The 20,131-nt window shown below is 57.3% G+C and overlaps 1 protein-coding gene across 1 annotated transcript in view; it reads left to right on the top strand.

Moving 5' to 3' along the window:
• Positions 1–1,340: 1,340 nt before the first annotated feature.
• The window catches only part of CCDC33 (coiled-coil domain containing 33), a 107,726-nt gene continuing 88,935 nt past the window's right edge, over positions 1,341–20,131 (top strand). Inside the window, exons 1-3 of the mRNA XM_055320094.1 lie at positions 1,341–1,504; positions 15,898–15,972; positions 18,115–18,191. Coding sequence (XP_055176069.1) covers positions 1,465–1,504; positions 15,898–15,972; positions 18,115–18,191 — 192 coding nt within the window. The 5' untranslated portion in view covers positions 1,341–1,464. The remainder of the gene's footprint in view (positions 1,505–15,897; positions 15,973–18,114; positions 18,192–20,131) is intronic.

The following is a 20,131-nucleotide window of genomic DNA, read 5'->3' as shown; positions in this document are numbered from 1 at the left end:
TCACTGGAGGCGGGCTCAGGCTCACCGTGCTCTCCCCTCCTCCTCCAGAGCCCTGGAGGGGTAAACAGCACTGGTGGTACTGTGGCAGCCGGGGGAGGGGGGAAGGGGCAAAGATGGGACCAGAAACAAAGCCCTAAATCCCCAGGAGATGGACACCCAGGGAGGCACCTTCCTCCTCCTCCAAGGAGAAAAGGGGTACAGCCAACAAAAAGCTTGGGCAGCCTACGGAGCGCGGGCTTTAGGATGGGGGATTGCTGCCCCGAGGTGATGAGGACCCAGACAGAGGGCATAGCCCTGAGAAGAGATATTACGCAGAAAGGGGTAAACCCGCAACTCAGAGATCTCCCCTTTGGCCCCTTTTCAGGAAATCTACCCTCAAAGACCCTTTGCATACAAATGCAGGGAAGATGCTCTGCCTCTTCCAAGGCCCCTCGTAATGCAGAAGTTGGCAACAAGCCCAAGTCTATGGCTCACATTGCTAAGTCTTGTAGAGTGAGGTCCTTCCTCAGGGATGGGATGCTCCGACCTCCAGGTCCCGGCGCCAAGTGTGCCAGCCACGAACGCCAGGCGCCGAGCAGCACACGAATCGTGGCCCCACCCTTTATGTGCACAGGTGCGTGCATGTACGTGTGTGTGTAAATACACCAGAAAATGAATCTAGTAGACGCACAGCAAATTGTTCCTAGTGGCCACACTCGGGAGAGGGAGGAGTTTGGGGCAATGAAGGGGGATATTCATTGCTCGAAATGTGTATTTACAATCTGTCTACCTACGTATCGAGTAAACAAAAGGTAAAGACTCTAAGGCTGTATGGAAGCCTGCTGCGTGAGAGCAGCTGCGCAGGCATCTCTGAGCTGTGTGAAACTGTGACCCTGGCCTCTCCGGAAGCTGACATACAGCCCCGAGACTAGGAAATGGCCAACGAGATGGAAAAGGAAGTGTTGACTGTAACTTCTGAAGAGAGGTGTTCTTTACAAGACAGATGTTTTCTTTCCTCCTTCCTCCTTCCAGCTGGCTGAAATGCAGGTGTGACAGCTGGATCTCAAGCAGCCGTCTTGGACTATGAAGTAAAGGTCATGAGTTAAGTAGGAGAGAGCAGTAAATCAGCTGCAAAGAAAGAGCCTGAGCCAAGGCCAGGCCTTAGGGCAGGAGCTCTCAGAGACCCCTGCTCTACCCATACTCACCGTCACATCTGGAGGAAATGGAGGCCCACAGAGGCCACATGATGTGCCAGGGCAGTGACTGAGCTAGGAGAAGTTTTGCCAGAGATCCTCCCTCCTCCCACCCCCTACGCATGCACAGAGCTCACAGCTCTTTGCCCAGAAACCTCCCTTTCCAGGGCCTGGACTCTGCTCCCTTCCATGGCTGGGGACTCTGCCTGGGACCCAGTCCCTGGAGTTGGGCGAAGGCCCCCGGAGATGGGTACGTGGCCTGCCTGAGACACACCGCGCAGCACTCGGTCTGATGAGAACACAGCAGAAGCTCTGCACTCGGGTGCCTACTGGTGGGTCCGTCAGTAACTCCCGTTTGGCTCCTTCCTCTCTTTCTGTGTCCTTGTCCTTCTGCTGCCCACCTATCCCAGGCCCCAAGTCTCTCCTTCCATCCCCGTTACTGTCTCTCTAGCCCAACCTCGCCTCGCCCAGTCTAGCCTGCCTCCCACCTTTCTGTCTCTCCTTCCTGTCTGGCTCTGCCCCACTCTACATCAATCTGTCTCTCCCCCCGCCCCGCCCCCTCCCCGCCTCTCTCTCTCCACTGTCCTTCCCTTTCTGTTCCTCTCTCCCGCTGTCTCCCCGTCTGAGCCTGACTGTGAAGTTTGTCTCTCCACCTAAAGGTTTGAGGTGGCACCTTTCCTTGGGCCTTCCGGTGTGCTCACCTGGTACTGCCCCTGCCAGCTCCCGCTCTCCCTCCCCAGTCACCTGCCTGTCCATCTCGGGCGCACAGGAGGACTGCTGCTGGTCTCCGAACCCCCAGAGTCTGCAGGGCACCCACGCAGGCTGGATGCTGGCTCAGGACTTTGAGTCCTCGGAGCCAGAAGAAGAGCTGAGTGAGTAGGCGCAGGGAAGGCGAAGGGCAGTGCTGTGGATGCTGCCAGACACTAGGGCCTTCTCCCTTCTGCTACTCGGGAACTTTCTCTCTTCTGAGCCGAGGCTGGCAGAGAGGGGCTGCCGGGTGAGGACAGGGGTCACGGGTACAGCCCCAGCCTCCTGCTCAGCTGAAGGCCAGGGAGCCGACTGCAGGCATGACCCGAGCCTGGAGCAGGAGGCCAGGAAGGGCAGGATCTGCAGCCTGACGGTGCCAGAGGCCAGAAGACAGAGGGCACAGTGTCGGGGTAGCCAGGCCCCAACCCTAAGGCCCACTATCAAGGGAGGGAAGAAACCAGACTTCTAATGTGGCCACAAAGAGGCCCTGTCCTGCTCTGGGCCTGTTTTCCAATCTGGGTGATGGAAAGAGGCTGCTGCGATGCTTCGCTTGACCAGTGCTGAGTCTATGATCTTATCACCCTGTAGGCTTCTGGTGCTGTGGACTTGAAAGGAGTGGGGTGTGGGCCTGGGATGGTTCCCCTCGGGCCAGGGGGGTGGAGGGGGCAGGGGCAGGAGGGGAGAGGCTGCTGGGGGAGGCTGGGTGCTGAGACCACCCCACTGGCCGGGAAATCCGGAGGCCTGAGGTCCAGGTCCTTCCCTTCACTCCCCTCTGTGATCTCTCTGAGGCTCTGCTTCCCCATCTGTAGAAGAGGATGGTAGAGCCAGGAACTCTCAGATGTCCCTGCTGGGAGGACTCAGCTCTGAGCAGACACCAGGAAGGTTGCAGGGAGCAAGAGAAGCTGAAGATGGTTCCTTGGGGGTGAGGACGGGGGTCTGAGAGCCCACAGGTGTCAACAGAGGAGGCTGAAAGGAGCCCTTGTGGGAAGCGGGAAGGGGCCGCTGGGAGGGGCTGATCACAGGCCAGGCTCTTCCAGACAAAGCCAGCAGCCTCTGAGCGGCCACTCTTCCAGGGAACAAAGGACACTGGAGGGCTTCACCACGGCCTCGTGTGCTGGGGCCCAGGAGGGAGGCCTGGACCTCAGCAACGCTGCCCCCTCCTCACCCACACCCTGCTCCTTCCTGTCCTTCTGCGGGAGCCAGGCCTCTGCCTGCAGTTTAAATCTTTTGAAAACCACAGAAGGCTGAGTCAGGGAGGCAGATGGGCGTAGAGGGAATCCTGGGAAGAGAGGAGGGAGCTGGTCCTGATCTGCTACCCGGGCTCAGTTTTTCCATCTGTGAAATGGGGGTGCTAGCCAGCCCTGACCTCTGGAAATTCTCTGAGGTTTCCAGACTTCCTCTGTGGAACAGAGGCCAGGCCCAGAGAAGTCTGAGAATTAGGAACCGCGACCTCCTGGGCTGCCCGGGCGGCTCAGTTGGTTAAGCATCCAACTCTCAATTTTGGCTCAGGTCATGATCTTGGGGCTTGTGGGATCGAACCCCATGTGGAGCTCTGTGCTCAGAGGGAGTCTGCTTCTCACCTTCTCCCCCTCCCTCTGCCCCTCTGCTTCTTCTCTCTATAATAAATAAATAAATCTTTTAAGAAAATCTTTATGAGGGCAGCCCGGGTGGCTCCATGGTTTAGCGCCACCTTCAGCCCAGGGCTTGATCCTGGAGACTTGGGATCGCGTCCCCCATCGGGCTCCCTGCATGGAGCCTGCTTCTCCCTCTTCCTGTGTCTCTGCACTTCTCTCTCTGTCTCTGTCTCTTATGAATAAAAAAAAAAGAAAAGAAAAGAAAATAAGAAAGAAAGAAAAGAAAATCTTTATGAAAAAAAGAAGAAAAAAAAAAAAGGAACCACTACCTCCTGCCCTGTCACTTACCTGGCCCTTACCTGGGCACCAGCCTGCACCAGGATGCATCTAAGTCCAAGTATGAGTCAAAAGCCCAAAATGGTCTTTGCTTCTCTCTGCTGGAATCCAGTTGAAGTCAACAAAGAACCTTTTCTTTTCTTTTTTAAGATTTTATTCATTTATTCCTGAGAGACATGCAGGGAGCCCCATGTGGGACTCGACCCCAGGACCCCAGGATCACAACCTGAGCCCAAGGCAGACACTCAACCGCTGAGCCACCCAGGTGCCCCAAAGAACCATTTCTTACTCTTTTGTGTGCAAGTAAAAGCTGGATTGGGTTTGTCCATCTACTCATTCATTCATTCATTCATTCGTTCATTCAATAATTCTTTAATGGTCCCCTCGGTACCTATCCTTTGCTCGGCTCTGGCCTGGACACACAGACATGACCCCTGAAGTTCTATTCCATCCAGTATGGTAAGTCATCATTTGAGACAGAAGAGGATGGCACAGAGTGGGGCACAGGAGGGAGTCACTGCCCCAGTTACAGAGGAGGAGGCTTTGAGCCTCCAGCAGGATGCACAGGGTGACAACAGGTGTGGCTGGGCCTTTGGGGCAGAGGCAAGAGTACCAGCAAAGGCAGGGGAGGGGACACAGGGCAGGCCGGGCCAGGGACAGAATGCCCCAGAATGAAATAAGCTGGTCACAAAGGGACAAATACTGCGGGACTCCACTTAGACGAGGTGCCTAGAGCAGTCACTCAGAGAGCCAGGAGAGTAGAAGAGTGGTTGCCAGGGGCTGGAGGGAGGAAAGAATGGGGAGTTGTTATTTAATGGGTGTAGAGTTTCAGTTTTATGGGAGGAGAAGGGCGCTGGAGAGGGGTTGCGCCATAATGTGAACGTACCTAACACCGCTGAGCTACAGGCATAGAGGCGATTAAGATGGTATATTTTACGTTGTGTATATTTTGCCACAGTTTTATTTTTTTTTAAAGATTTTATTTATTTATTCATGAGAGACACACAGAGACACAGAGAGAGGCAGAGGCACAGGCAGAGGGAGAAGCAGGCTCCACGCAGGGAGCCCAACGAAGTGGGACTCTATCCCTGGACTCCAGGATCACGCCCTGGGCCGAAGGCAGACACTCAACTGCTGAGTCACCCAGGGATCCCCTTTACCACAGTTTTAAAAGATAACTGTACACACACACACACATACACACACCAAAAGAATGAGCCTTCCCGAGAGAGGCTGAGCTGGGGCAGGGAGGCCCGTGGGGGAGGGCTGAGAGCAGCATGGTCACCCCCGCCCTTCTATAGAAAGTGGAGGGAGGGAGGGAGGGAGGGAGGGAGGGAGGGAGGGAGGGAAGGAAAGGAGACAGGAAGGTAGGAAGGGCCAAGGGTTGCCTGGCTGGGGTAAGCCAACTAGAAGGAACAGCTGTGTACAATGGAGCCTGCTCACTGGGACACAGGGCTGAGCGGCGCACGGAGGTTGGAGTCCCACCTTGTGACATCTCTAGGGCGGCACTTCAAACATGTGAGGGAATGGGCGCCTGGGTTTGGCTCAGGCCATAATGCCAGGGTCCTGGGATCCAGCTCTGTGTAGGGCTCCCTGCTATGCAGTGAGTCGACGTCTCCTCTGCCCCTCCCCAATGCCTCTCTCTCTCACTATCTCTCTCTCTCACACACATAAATAAATAAGTAAAATCTTAAAAAACAAAACAAAAACCCAAGCGTGTAAGGGAAGAGAGCTGCTGAATCTCTAAGACCTTAGACCTTAGCGGGACAAACCACAGCTTCTAGACCCAGGTTGGTTGGTCAGGCCCAAAGGTTTCCAGGGGGCCTCTCTTCCCCAAATGGCCAGACTCTGGCCTTTCCCACAGTGACTTACATACAGAGTTTCAGACCTCCAGAGCTGGGGGAAGACTTCCCATCCAACTCATACTTACAGTACAGATGGGGCCACTGCCCGAGTTCACGCGCAAGTCAGGTGACTAGAACTCTGGTCTCCTAAACCCTCTTTGCCTCAGTTTCTCCTTGGGGGAATCTGAAGGAACCGGATTCTAATCATTGCAGAGGAAGCCTACGACGTACATCAGGTCCCTTAGCAGGGCTGGCCAATACCATCTTTAGACTGGTTATCTCTTATTTTATGGAAATCATGAATTTCAGCCAAGGTGACTTCGAATGAACTCTTGAACGAAGCCTATGTCTCCATACATGTACTTTTCGGACTCAGAGCTGTTCTTCCCCAGCTTTAGGATACAGAAGGTCCTAATAGTACGAATTTTAGGCTTCGAGACAGTCCCAGGGTGGGTTTATTTATGTTTTTAAAGATTTTATTTATTTATGCATGAGAGACACAGAGAGAGGCAGAGACACAGGCAGAGGGAGAAGCAGGCTTTCCAAAGGGAACCTGATGTGGGACTTGATCCCTAGGATCATGACCTGAGCCAAAGGCAGATGCTCAACCGCTGAGCCCCCCAGGTGCCCCCAGGACAGGTTTAGTAGGGGAAAGTGTAGTGATAGGTACAGATCTGGGTGATCTCTCAGCCTCCGATTCTTCATCTGTAAAACGGAAATGAGTATATCTATATCACAGAGCCACATAGAGTGTCTGGTACGCAGGAGCTGCTCATCAATGAGTATCATAAATGGTGATGATGATGATGATGATGATGATGATATTGGAGGTGAAGATGGTGGGATGGTGGCGATGGTGATGATGGTAATGGTAGTAATGGTGGTCATGGTGATGGTGATAGTGATGGTGGTAATGGCAGACCCCAGGACCCCAGTGACTATGGTCAGTCATAGTGATGGTGGTGATGGACACAATGGTGATGATGGTAGTGGTGATGATAATAGTCATGGTGATGATATTGGTTGTGACAGAGATGGTGGTGATGCTGATGGTAAAGATGGTTCTTAGTGAGGCGTGTTCAGAATTTCTGCTCTCCTCTTGGGTATCAGCAAGACCCAGGCTCAGGAAGGTTGGGTTCCAGAATGACAACTCTATAGTGTAAGAAGCTTTGGGCTCTCTGTAAAGTGAAGCTGTGCCCCATACTGTGAGTTTTGATTACAAAGGCAAACTGGTTCCAGAAGCAGGTGCCAAGGCCATCCTCCCAGAGAACAAACACTGTCCCTCTTTCCTTGAGACCACCCGTTCAACTCACCAACTCTTGGGAATGAATAGGTATGTAGAGACAGGCTCCCCCAGAAATGGAAAGTGCTGAGAAACCAATAGCCTGTGCAATTCTGCACCCCCCACCCCAGTATTCCTCATCCCTGACCCTGCACTAATATTCCCCCACACTGGTCTCCAGGACTCCCGTCTCCGCACCCAGAGCCCCAGCCGTCGGGTGGGTGCTGCAGGTGGGTGTCCCCTGGGACCTGGCTCTGGCTCTGGCATCAGCCCTCCCCACCCACCCCTGCTGGAAGTCACTGATCGATGGGGCTGGAAGTCACTGATCGATGGGCCTGACCGTCCCCAGATCCTCACTGAGCAGAGCAGCAGAACTTCTGAGGGTGGCCTCATTCCGTTCCGGAGAGCCTGCAGTCGGAGAACGGAGGCGGGGGTCCCAGTTTGCAGGGGGTGACGGGAAAATGGAGCAATGCCCATACAGAGCAGGGACAGCACTGGGTGGGGTTTCTTTTGCCCAATGGGTGAGTGTCCCCTGACAGCCTTTGGTTCCCAAAGGAGGACCCCCCAAAGGAGGGGTTCAGCCCTGAACCAGATCCTGGTGGCCTCAGACCCAAGGAAGAGAGTCTAGTCCTTGTCCAGGCTGAAGGAGGGTCTCCCAATGTGGTTGCGTTCTGCAGCCAGGCAGTGTGGCTGGTGGGCCTCGAAGCCAGGACAGGTGGAAGCTAGTAGAGCCAGTAGTAGCCCATTTCACAGGCAGTGAAATCGAGAATCATCCCCAAGGACGCAGGATTCCATTTAATACCAGTGACATTTCCTGGGGGAACTTAGTGTGCACTGGGGAAGGGGATCCAAAGCCAGGCCAGTCCCAGAGCTCGCGGTGCCTGGGTCGACACTGGACACAGTGTGGGCCTGATATAGTCCCGTAAGGCCCGTGCCAGAAGGGGCGCTCTGGTGAGGGAGGGTGCCAGTCAGGCCCTCCGAAGAGATGTCATTTGAGATGAGTCCATTCATTCGTTCAACCATCAGACATTTGTTAGGTGCTGATGGTCCGACCCTATGGGCCTATCCTCGGCGGGTAGGACTCCAGGGTGCCAGGCCGGGCTCTGGGGAAGGTATTCCAGAGGGAGGGACCAGAATAAGCTGGCTGAGGAGAGGGTCTCGCTGGCAGCAGGGGCTGCGCCGAGGTTGGAGCCCAAGGCACCTGGCTTTTCCTGCAGCTCCTCTCTCTGGGCCTGACAGGGAGCCCAGCGTGGTGGACTGGTCAGGTTCAAGGGGGGCTGATGGGCTGGAGAAAGGGGAGCGAGTCAGGGTAAGGTGGCAAAAGAGCCAGGTGGATGCTCAATTCGGGAGGCACAGGGGAGAGAAGATAACATCATGAGCCGCGCGTTAGGCAGCAATCCGGCAGCATGTGCAGGGCAACCGGAAGGGACCCAGGCAGTCTCTCCTCCAGGTCTCAGCCTGTTACTGGACCACTTTAGCCTCTGTCCATCCATTCATTCATTCATTCACTCGTCAGTCCATTAACAAATACTTTTTAAAAAATCTACTAATACTTTGGACCACCTCTTGTATACCCGGCCACGCGCTGGGGGCGGAGAAGGCTGCTTGTGAGGGACTTGGAGGGTCCCGGGGTCCTACCTGACATCCCACTCACTCAGACCACACGCCCTGACTTCACCGGCCCTGGCCCCGCTGTCCTAGTTTGTCACAGGGCTCCACACACACATGCAGAGGCTCAGAGCTCAGGGGAAAGCTGTCCCCAGTTCTCTGGGACCAGCCCGAGCCAGGGCTGTGCAGGCAGCTTGCAGGCTGCTGCCCTGAATGCATGTGGGGGGGCGGTGGCTGCAGGGAAGGGGGGCCTTGGGCTGCGGGAGCCAACGGCGGCTGCTCTAATTTCTGTTATTTAATGCCATCATCTCCCTGCCATTCCACCTCTTAAAGTGTCAGATGTCTGCTTCTACCAAGACAAGAAAATGGCTTTCAAGGGAGAGAAAGATCGCTTCCCTCCTGGGAGGTCAGCAATCACAACCCTGATGGCAGGGCCTGGAAGCCAGTGGGGGACACAATGCCACGGGGCCCTTCAGAGGATAGCCGGGCCGCCTTCTTTCCGCTCAGGTGAACGAGGACGACGGGCACTTTTCTGGAGCTGGGGCTCGGAGGCTCCAAGCTACTGCTGGCAGGACAGTGGCGAGACGGGGTGGGGACAGTCCCTCCGGCCTGTGGCCAGTGCCCTCGGGAAGTTGTGGCCTAGAACCGCAGGAGCCCTCGGAAACCCTCCTCCCTCCCATTTGCCGATGGGAAAATAGAGCCCAGAAGGGAAGGACTTCACCCAGCTGTCTTGGGCTCTCAACTAAAGAGGTGGAGAAAGACAGCTGAGAGGAGGGTAGGGTGAGGTGGTGAGTCGAGGCAGTGATGCAGAAGGATGGAGAGAGGAGACTGCATGCACTGCAGCCAGTTCGGGGCCAGGAATGGATTTCCGGGCTCAAGGTCACCTCCTCCAGGAAGCCTTCTCTGCATTGATTTTGTTCCTTCCGGACTACCTTCCGTCATCGTCGCCGTCGTGTCTGCATCAGGCACTTAGACCGTCGAATCTCTTCGACGTACAGCTTCATTGTGAGCTCACAAGTTGTTCTCCATCTTGTGTGTCAGTCTTCAAAGCAGAATTGCTGATGGTCACGGGCTGAGTGCGGAGTCCAGGGCAGAGGGCAGGAGGTTAGGAATGCAATGATCCAGAGAGTAGGCAGGCAGCAGGAGGCGGAGCTCCAAGTGGGTGGCAGTGACTGACTTGAACCTCAGCCCCTGTGCCCCTGAGCCATGTCCACAGGATGTGCGGCCATAAAGGACGCACTGGTGCTGCCGCTGCATTCCCAGGATCCTGAGACTCTGCTGGGATGGCGAACACCCTCCCTTCTCCAGTTCTTGAATTCACCCGTGTGTGCCGGGATCCATCCAGATCCCTCCCCAAGCCCCTGACCCATGGATGGGGCACTGACACTTAGGCAGGGGCCCCGTTGGCGGGGCGGAGGGGGGGGTTCCCAAGCATGGAGCCAGCTACAGGTTTCCTGCCCCCAGCTGTATGGGGTGTTTGGTGACTTCCTCTCTGGGCAGAGCTCCACCAGACTCATTCTGGCCCCTGGAGCTACCTCCCTACCCTCTTGGCAGCTTTAAGACCACATGGCCATGCCACCCTGGCACCCCCATGGCCTTCCCTCCTTCCCCCAGAGCAAGAGGGAGTTTATCTGACCAGAATGAGGGTGGCCTGTCCAGTGCTGGGCATGGAGGGTCCCGGAAGGTGAGGAAGCCCAAGGTGGAGGCCACAGTCAGGCTGCTGGAGTCAATTCTTTTAAGGGTGAACGTTGCCTCCTGTGGGGTTGGAGGCAAAGGACACCACAGCCTTGGGCCTCAAGCCACTAAGCCCTCAAGGGCCACATCCCTCCTGGTACCTCACTCAACCTAAGAGATGCTGAAAGTTTAAGGACAAACTCCCACAGGCAGAGCAGTTTAAGAGAGAAACCTTGGGCTGGAAATTCCCAGTGATGGAAATTTCTGGAAACATGAACTTAAAAATGCCTTGCTTGTGGCTCTGGGAGCCATCCTCGGGGCTCTTTCACTCAGAGCAGGCGAGCATCCTCCCACCGAAGCAGGAGCTGGGGAAGAGAGGGGAGGGGAGGGCGGTGGGGATGGGGGGATGGGGTTCCCTCCCCCACTCTGCCCTGCATTTACCTCCTCCAAACAATTGCAGTTTTGTTTCATGGAAATGATTCAGTTCCCTAGGAGCCTTTTAAATGACGCTTTCAAGGGTCTTTTTTTTTTGTATTCTTTCCATTTAAAACACTTTTTTTTTCCCTTTTGCCCTGGAGGGGGAAAAAAGAGAAGAAAAAGCTAATAAAGCAATCACCAAATGCGGAGCACCTGGCTTGAAGCCTGTGGCTTCTGATGGTGGCTTTGGCACCAACCGGCTGGGGGCTTTCATTAAGGAGAAGTGGAGGGGAACGGAGATGGCAATGGCTGGCCCGGCGTACCCTCTGCCCTCAGTCCTTAAACCTCTGACTCCCTCTCCCTCCCTTTGTTCCCTCCCTCCCAGTCCCTCTCCTCCCTCCTCGCCCTCCGCTCCCCCTGCCCCTGCAGGCCCCCCATTTGGGGCCTGAGCCTGCACCCTTCCGGCCGGCCTGCGGCTCCAAGTCCTCCCTCTCCTCCCTCTTTACTCTTTTAAATTCATTGTGCCTTTTACTGCTCGCTGTTGCACACGCAGCCTCTATGGCCCGGAGACTGGAAGGGTTCGCGGGGAGCAGGGCGCGCCATGTGGGTCTCATTAACTTTACTGCAGATCGGCTCGGTGGGGGCGGGGAGATGGGCCTCCCCCTTGCTCGGCGTCGCCTCCGGGCGGCCTTAGGTGTCCCCGGCAGGTAGGCTTCCCCCACCTAGAGCAGCCCCCCTCCTGCCGCCCCCTTCTACTTTCCTGCCAGGAGGCCGCCCGTGGCCCGTTGCACAGGTGGGGACCCAGGCTCCGGGAGGCAGAGGCCGGGCTGGACAGAGGTGAGCACGTGGGAACTGGGTAGCCCGGCCCTGCCAGCCCCTCCCGGCTCGGTCCCCAGCCCCTGGGGTCGCCCCTGCTCCCCCCTCCCTCCCCAGCTCCATCAAATACCGGGATTGGGGGCAGGCAGCTCCTCCTTGCAAATGAGGCCGTTTTATGGGCTTTAGAAAAACACTTCGATTGTTCCCTCAATTACCCCGAGCGCACTGAATATATTAATCTCTCTCTTAACCGAGGGAGCCCGGGCTGCGGCCCCTCCCCCAGCACCCGCACCCTCTGCGGCTCAGCTGCAGCGACTCCCAGCCCCTGGCCTCCGGCCCTGGCGCTCAGCCTGGGTCCAGGCAGCAGGCTTTTGCTGTGTGAGCACGCACACACATGCACACACGCACACACATGCACACACACACGCACACACATGCACACACACACGCACACACATGCACACACACGCGCATGCGCACGCACACACGGGCACCCGGCGGACAGCTGCTTTACGTTTCTCTATCAATTTTCATTGATTTCCTCCTTTACTGTTCTTTGGAAGAGGCTTTTCTTGGAGTAAACTCGATCACGGTATTGTGGGGGGGGGGCTGCAGGCAGCTCCCCCTTCTGCCGGTGACAACTGCCTCCAGCTTGAACACACTCTGCCTCAGGCAGCCGAGTCCCCGTTAAAAGCTACCTGAGGTTTCCCTTTGTAGCTCAATTTTCTTTTATTTCAGGGAAACAAAGGCACTGTCAGGGCATTCCCAGGGAGCTTGTCACCCACTGGGGAGGGCTGAGGCTGGCAGGAGAGGTAGGAGAGGCAGGGCTGGCTGGTGCTGGCCCAGCGACAGGGACCAAACTGCCCCCTCAGGAAGGGAAGGGCCCTCGGCTAAATGTACCACGATGGGGGCCAGCCTCCTGCCCCCTCTTCCTCCTCTGCGACTCCCAAGGACTTTCTGCCCTTAGGGGCCCCGAGGGAGACCTCAGAGCTCCCCAGACAGAGCAGATACAGACCTGAAAATGCCTAAACTGGGGCGACCCGACCCGTATTCACATCCTCGCCAGGCCTGCCCCTCAGCCCCTCCTTCATGACTCCCGAGTCCCCTCTCTGTCCCCTCCCTATACTCGCAGAGTCCTAGCCAGGAGCCTAGCCGGGAGCTCAGTGGGGTGGAGTATAGACGCAGATCGGGGTCAGGCAGCTGCCCTGGGGCCCGGTGAGCCTGGGCTCAGATCAGTCTCTAGCTCCGATTTGGTAGCTGTGTGGCCTTGTGCAGATTGCATAACTTCCCGCAGCCTCGGTTTCCACATCTGTGAAATGGGGGCTAGCGGTGCCTGTCTTCCATCGCTGGGAAGATAAATGAGCTAGTTTACAGCCCTGGCTTACACCTCCTGCCCTGGGGGAGTGTTGAGTAAGTGTTTGCTGTTCTAGTAATGAGTCGAGATGATGTGTCTGGCCCTCAGTTTCTTTATCTAGAAAATAGCGTTGCTCCTTCTTGCCTAGCCGGCCTCCAGGGGAGGGGTGATGGGAACCTGGGAGCCCCACTCTCTGGGACCTGGGTACCGGGTTTTGGAGTACAGAAGGCTGGCCCAGCCTGATGCTAGCCTAGGAAGAAGCTCCATTAGCAGATTTTGTAACTGAGCATGCCAGATGGCCCCCCTGCCCTCCCCCTCCTCACCCCCCACCCCCCCACCCCACCCCCACCCCCCCCACCCCCCCCCCCCCCGCTCTAGCCAGGGGCTACTGCTGACTCACACCTCTTGGAGGCTGGAGGCTGGGGGGGGGGGGGCGGGCAAGGGGGAGATGGAGCGGAAGGGGATGCCTGCCTCTGATGTCCTTCTCTCTAGCCCGCCCAGGGGAGGAACTGTGGTGGGCTTCTCCTCTCCAGAACTTACCTTCCCAGTGAAATAGGAGGGAGGAGGGGCAGGAGGCTCCAGTTCTCTGGCCTTTTATGGTCATCTTCCCCTTTTCTCCTTCCCTGACACGGGGTGGGGGTGGGGTGGGGGGGGTAGGATGTGCCCCTGGCACGCACTCCTGAACACAGCCACCCTCGTGCACGTGCGGGTATACACACACCCAGCACATCGCATCCTGGACATACAGAGATCCCCGCCCCCCATCACAAAGAGAGATTCACACCAGCTAACTGGTGGACACACATGGGACACATGCCCCCCCTCGCACAGATCTGTACCTCCTTGGAGCCTTGCTGGCTTCGTCCCTGTACAGAACCCCTCACGTGCAGCCTCTACTAGGGAAGAAAGGGACCTGGGGACATGGCAGGTGTGCTGTACGAGGTGAAATTAAAACTGCATGTGAAACCAATCTTTAAGAAAACAGTGGATGGTGAAGGGCTGCAGAGAAGGAACATGGACAGCACCCCCACCAGCCTGACCTGGGCCTGCTTAGGGGTTGGCCTGTGGGGAGTCAAATGAGCCCCCAGCCTGGTCTTGGCCTGGTTCTGCAGAGGTCCTGGGCTCAGGAGCAGCTGAAGCCAGCAGGGCCCAGCCCCTTCCCCAGACAGATGGAGAATAAGTGGGGCTTTCCCTCTTCCCTCTGGATCTGATAGCCTGCCCTGGAGCCCAGTGGTGCAACCTCCCCGGGCCCAGGGTGTTCATCCATCCATCTGTCTGTCTATTCATCCATTACCCCAGCAGTAAACAAGGTAGCTGTGTCCCCGAATCCTCGGCGAGCCTCCAGGCTGAGCAAGGAGAGGCAACAGGAGGACAGTGACTCTCCAAGCTGACAGTGAGGACCTTGGGAGGAAGCGATGGGCATGACTGGGTGATCAAGGACTGGGTCTGCTGTAGGAAAACCAGCTCCGGTCAGGAGTCAGAAGACCTTGGTCTAGACCTTTGTCTCCGTTGCAGTGTAACTTGGAGCAAACCACTTGACCTAATGGTGCCTCAATTTCTTCATCTGTGCAATGGGCAGAGCAGTGCCTACTGACGGTGAGGTTGTGAAGTCAGGTGAGGAAGGGGGCGGGAAATTGCTTGGTTCGTCAAAACCCACCTCACAAATGTCAGGGGGACATCTGATCCCTTCTCAAAGAATGGGTGGGATTCCAAGAGAGAGTGAGGAGAGTGGTTTCCAAGTGGAGAGGACAGTGTGAGCAAGGGTGTGGAAGAAGAACGTGGAGGTGTGTGAGGGAACAGCAAGCAGGGAGGAAGGAAGAAGTGGGGACAGCATCTCTGTGGGGCGGGGAGTTGCAGGGATGCCAAGGGAACAGAGGGCAGGTGTGCTTGCTCCGAGGACCCTGAGCCTCTGCTAGCAACTGCTTTGAGCCAGGCTGGCAAAGGGGGACACTGCGAAGCCCACTGATGCGTCATAAAGGTCTTGGGGGTGGGATGGGACAGGTAGCTCTCATCCCGTCCATTTTCTGGAGCAGGAAACTGAGTCCTTAGAGGAGGTGACCGCTTGCCTGCGGCTCTTCATTGGGTCCGTAGCAAAGCCAGGCTGGAATCCAGGAGCCCCCACGTGTTTGGGTTTCTCAGGGGCAGTACTCAGCACAGAGGGGGGAATGACGGGGGACATGCCTTCCCAGGGAGACTCCTACTCTGACGGGCTTTCTAAAGCATGTGTCAGGATCAAGGGGAAGTGGTCTGGGGGAACAGATTTCTTCCTAGTGGCCCCATATGGCACCAAGTCCAGTCAAGACGGATTACGGAGCCTGAAGTTGAGCCATTGTGCCCCTGGTGCTGGGTGGTTGGAGAGCAGGACTGGGGATGGGGCTGGGGCTGTCAATGGCTCAGGGTCCCCAGGCAACCCTCCTAGCCCACTGGAGTTGGCACCTGCCAGGGAGAAAAAGGTGTTGCGTCAATAGTCCCAGGACAGAACCGTGCCCTTTCGCTGAGGGGTGCAGGAGGGTTACAGCTGAGAAGGTGCAGGGGAGAAACGTGGGCTTTGGCCTCAGATCCCAGTCTCTGCCCCATACCCGGTGCTTCTGGTCAAGTTGCTTCTCTGACCCTTTGTTTTCTCCTCTGTAAAATGGGGGTAACGATGCTGACTCCGCGGCGTGATTGTGAGGATTAAATCATCTGCCAGCCTGACTGTAACTCGGCAGCCCTTCCTGGAGGAGAGGAGATTCCAAAGACTTCCAGAACAGAGACAGACTGGAAGGCACCGCGGGTCCAGCCTTGAGGCAGGGGCGGCAGGACACGCATCCACATGCCTTCTGCTGCCGCCGGGAGGTGCAGGGTTCTTCTGTGTGAGGCCCCGATTCTGGGCCAGGCCTGGCCTCTCGGGGCTCCCCAGGAGACAAGGGACCCCAGCAAGGCCTCTGCGGTCATTGGAGGTCAGAGGGGAAGCCCCGAGCCTACCCTGGGGGAAAGGGTGAAGACTTGGTCCTTCAACCCCTGCTCTGCCTCCTTCCCTCCTGTCAGATGGCGGAGGCACGACTCCCCTGACATTGTTGACTTGAATTTGCAGCAAATTTAAAGAGGACACGAAGTGCTCCAGGAACACTAGCTGTGATCCTTGTGCTGGAGGATGGCGGCCTGCCAGGTAGACAGGGCTGGGAGGGAACGTTTCGGCAAAGGCCCGGAGGCTTGGCTTCCTTTGGGAACTTGGGGGCGATGGGGGGGGTGTCAGGTGAGGAGCAGGAGTCTGCCCCCACCCCTTGCTGAGCAGGGAGCCTGCCCTTGACTGACTGCTGGGAGGGGGTGGGGGCCTCCCGGAGCTGAGGCCCTGGGGTGGGGGTGGGGAGATATTATTTTAATCTTCCTCTTAAAGCATAATTGCTTTTTGTCGGCGGGTGTTCCGGGAGCCGCCTCCCGAGAGTGCTGTGCAGGCTCCGGTCCTCCGGGACCCGGGCGGGGCTGGCCAGCGCTGAGCTGCATTAATACGCTGCAAATGCGATTTCATGGCCTCAAATGAGATTAGGGCCAGAGGCTGTGCTCTCTGGTGGAGACGGTCCGGCCATGTGGGTGAGGGACGGGAGCCGGAGAGGGAGGGAATCAGGGATCCCAGGCCCACTAGGCCTGAATAAGCAGTTTCCTGTAACCCGAGCGAGCTCCTCGGGCCTGCTGGATCATCCCAGCCCCGAAGGGGGGGGGGGACTCCCCACAAGCACCTCAGTAAGGGCGAGGCCTATGGTTACAAGCACACTGTGCAGCCAGATGGCCTGGGTCTGAAGGTTGGCTCTTCTGCTCCAGCCTCTGCCTCTGTTTTCTCATCTGTAAAATGGGGACTAGAGTAGTACTTACCCCAGGACAAGTTGCAACAAATGAGTAACATATGTAAAATGTGTAGAATAGGGCCTGCCACACAGCAAGTACTTGTCAATTGTCAGTTTTTAAAGATTTTTTTTATTACTATTATTCATGAGAGACACAGAGAGAGGCAGAGACACAGGCAGAGGAAGAAGCAGGCTCCCTGCAGGGAGCCCGATGCAGAACTCCATCCCAGGACCCCGGGATCACGACCTGAGCCGGAGGCAGATGCTTGGCCACCGAGCCACCCAGGTGTCCCTTACTTTTCAGCTTTTAATACAAGGTTCACACACTAACAATTTGTGCCCTAGGAGGGCGAGAAGGCCACAGAGAACTTGGACTCTGGAGGAAGAAGGATTATCTGGCAGGCAGACACCATTATCCTCAGCTGAAATGGGGGCTCCTGGAGAACTATGGGGAGGAAGGCATCTGATGTCATCCTTCACTCTTTCAATGAGCACCCACCTGGCACCGAGCTTGTGCCAGGCAACAGCCTGGGCGCTGAGGGGGCACCCCCAGGTGGAGTTCTTGTCCTCAGAGGAGACAGACCCTCTCCCAGAAAAGAACAGTGGGTCATAAGCCTGGGCACAGAGAGGCTGTGAATCCAATGCTCCTGGGTGGGGATGGGGGCCGTGGGGGCAGGCTTCAGGGATGATTTGCTAGAGATTGTTCCATTTGTGTCTCAAACAGGCGTCATGAATTATTCAGGATGGCAGAGGGAGGAAGACAGTCCAGGCAGATGGAACAGCATATGTGAGGGTCAGGGAGCCCATTCAGGGCACTGCAGGCACCATGTGGCTGGAGCATGGGTGTGAGGTGGGGATCGGCCGCCCTGACGCTGGAGAGGCCGGGCTGGGCAGATGTGAGGCCTTCGGGGGGCCTGTGGGAGAAGGCGAGTCTCTCCTGAGAGCAGTGGAGCCCTCCTGACATGTTTACTGAGGCAGAGGAGGGACTCGGTCAGATTTGTGGGTGGAAGAGTCGGGGTGAGGGGAGGGCCTGAGTGCCCCCCCCCACATCTTAGCAGGGCTGGCTTCTGCACTCCACACCAACTAAAGGGAATGGCAGGTGGCCTTCTATGCTCACCCCCTTATTTAGTTCTTTGTTAACGAGTTATTGACTTTTCAAAAGAAAAATGCCCCAAAGCCACGTTGCATCTTTAGCAAAGTGATTCATGAGTGAGGATGGGCCCGGAGCTGCCCCTGATGAAAACTCTGGCTCCCCAGCTCCGGGAAGCCTCCTTCAACAGGGCGGTAAATAACCGTGCCTGCTGAGCCAGTAAGGGGAGTGGCATGCCGGTTACAAATCCCCTGCTGCGAGGCTGGGGCCACAGGGACTCAGGTCGGGGCACCCTGGTGCACACGTCAGGGGGAGCTGGGTTCAGAGCACCTGCCCCTCACCAGGCCCCGGCAGGTGGAACATCCTGGCTGCTTTGCAGGTGAGGAATGGCAGCCCTGCTGGGTCCAGAGGCTTGCCCAGATGCTCACTGCAGGGCCGAGCGGAGCCCAGGGTAAGGTAAGGCGCAAGGCGGGCTGCGGACTCAGCATTGCAGGAGGGGCCCTCCTGATGTCCACCCTCCTTCAGCCCAAGCCCCCGCCCCCCCCCCCCTGCATATACCACTCTGGCCGGGGCCACGCCTCGGCATTTGGAGATGCATTGGAGATGCAGACCCTTCAAGAGAACTGCCTCAGCTGACAACTGTCAAATGCCAGGGGAGGGACAGGGACTCTGTAGCATAGACACAGGCAGGCGTCACCAGGGACACAGAGGACCATTCGGAGCAGGGGAAGAAGGGAGTCAGGAAGGCTTCCCGGAGGAAGTGTCTTGAGCCAGACCCTGAGGACAAATGGAATGGAGGTAGGAAAGCAGGCGGCCTTGCTGACATGTCGGCCTGGAGAAAGGCTGCGGAAGGAAGGGCCTGGAAGCCAGCCAGGGGTGGGTCGGCAGAAGAGGGGCAGCTGGGGCTGGAAGCCGGGGGCGCAGGGCAAGAAGGCTTGCACGCTGGCAGAGGGCACGCACTTCACCCTGCAGGCATTTTTTTTTTTTTTTTTTTTTTGCTTCTCTGGCCCGTGTCCACTGGGGAGAACCTTCCAGGCCTCAGTCTGTTGAGCAAGGGAACGAGGAGCATTTTTGGAGTGCTCCGCTGAGCGTCAGTGCTACGTGTGGTACCTGCATTGCCTCTTTCGGTCTTCCCAGAAGCACCGACTCCCCACTCTGAGGAGGGAGGCCAAAGCTCAGAGAGGGTTAGTATTTTGAACCAAGATCACAGGGCTCTAAGCTGCCATTTGCTACGGAATCACACTCAGTTTCCCCGTCATCCTTTACCTAAGCCCAATGCATCAGCCCAAAGGAAATAAAGAGAGAGTGATGGGGGCGGGGGGGGGGTACAGAGGAGGGGAGGAGGAGCGGGGTTGTGTGTGTGTCCAGGGGTACGGGACAGGCCCACGGGGAACTGAAGGCCAGGTTTGACGGCTCTGGGGGACAGACTTCCCTGGACTTGCTGCACGGATATTCAGGCCCAAGGGACATCTGGGACGTGGCAGGAGGGACTGTGGACAGCTGTGAACCACTTGTCTACACTCTTCCTGCTGCCCACAAGCCCAGAGCAGAGCCAAGGCGGGAGGGCAGGACCCCTCCCTCCCCAAGGGCCAGCCTCAGATGCAGCCCAACGGCTCGCCCTCCGTAGCTGTGGGCTCCCTAAATGGCCGTTTAACCCCTGGCCGGGCCACCAGGCTGCTCCAAGTAGGGGGGCGGCGGGGAGGGTTACCTATTAGCTGTGAGATCACTCATTACCTGCTTCCCCTCAAGCTGGAATCTCTCCGAGTCCTCAGAGCCTGGCGCCAGCCCCTGGGCATTGGGGTGCGGCTCATTTCCCTTGGCTGGGGGAACCAGAGCTCCGCTGCGGGGAAGGGCCATGAGGCCAGAGGACGAGCTGGGGAGGCAGGGAGAGAGGGGCTCGTGGCTGCGTTAAGTAGGAAAGCCACAGGCAGTCCCGGGCCTGGGCTGATGGCCTTCTCACTGGCCAGGGAGGAGCAGTTCTGGGGGAGGGTTCGTGTGGCACAGGAGCGAGTGTCCCAGGGGTCCTTGGCCCAGGGCGCGGGCAGCCCTCCAGGGGGGTGGTAGGAAGGCCCTTCTGGTGGCTGCTGAGTGCACAGGCTCGTGAGCACGCTGGAGCCAGACGGCCTGGAACCAGAGTCCAATTGCATTATCTTCTTCCCAGGCAGGAAGGCCAGCAGGCTGGGGCTCCCCGGGCACAAAATTCTCTCTGGGTGAGCACCCCGAGTCCAGGCAGGGCAGGTCTAGGGGCCACAGTAATGCAGGGACGGGGCTAGGGTGCAGGATTTGCGGACGGTGGTGGTAGGAGCGCCCTCACAGCCCCGAGAGCCGAGAGCCGGCGCCTCTTTCAGCTTTGCTCCCGAAGTACCCTGCTGGCCTCCCCCAGCCCTGCTGCAGCC

Source organism: Nyctereutes procyonoides, unplaced genomic scaffold (assembly GCF_905146905.1).
Source record: "Nyctereutes procyonoides isolate TBG_1078 unplaced genomic scaffold, NYPRO_anot_genome, whole genome shotgun sequence".
In the NCBI taxonomy this organism is placed as follows: Eukaryota; Metazoa; Chordata; class Mammalia; order Carnivora; family Canidae; genus Nyctereutes; species Nyctereutes procyonoides.
The sequence above is the reverse complement of the archived record's forward strand: the minus strand, read 5'-3'. Positions and strand labels throughout refer to the sequence as shown.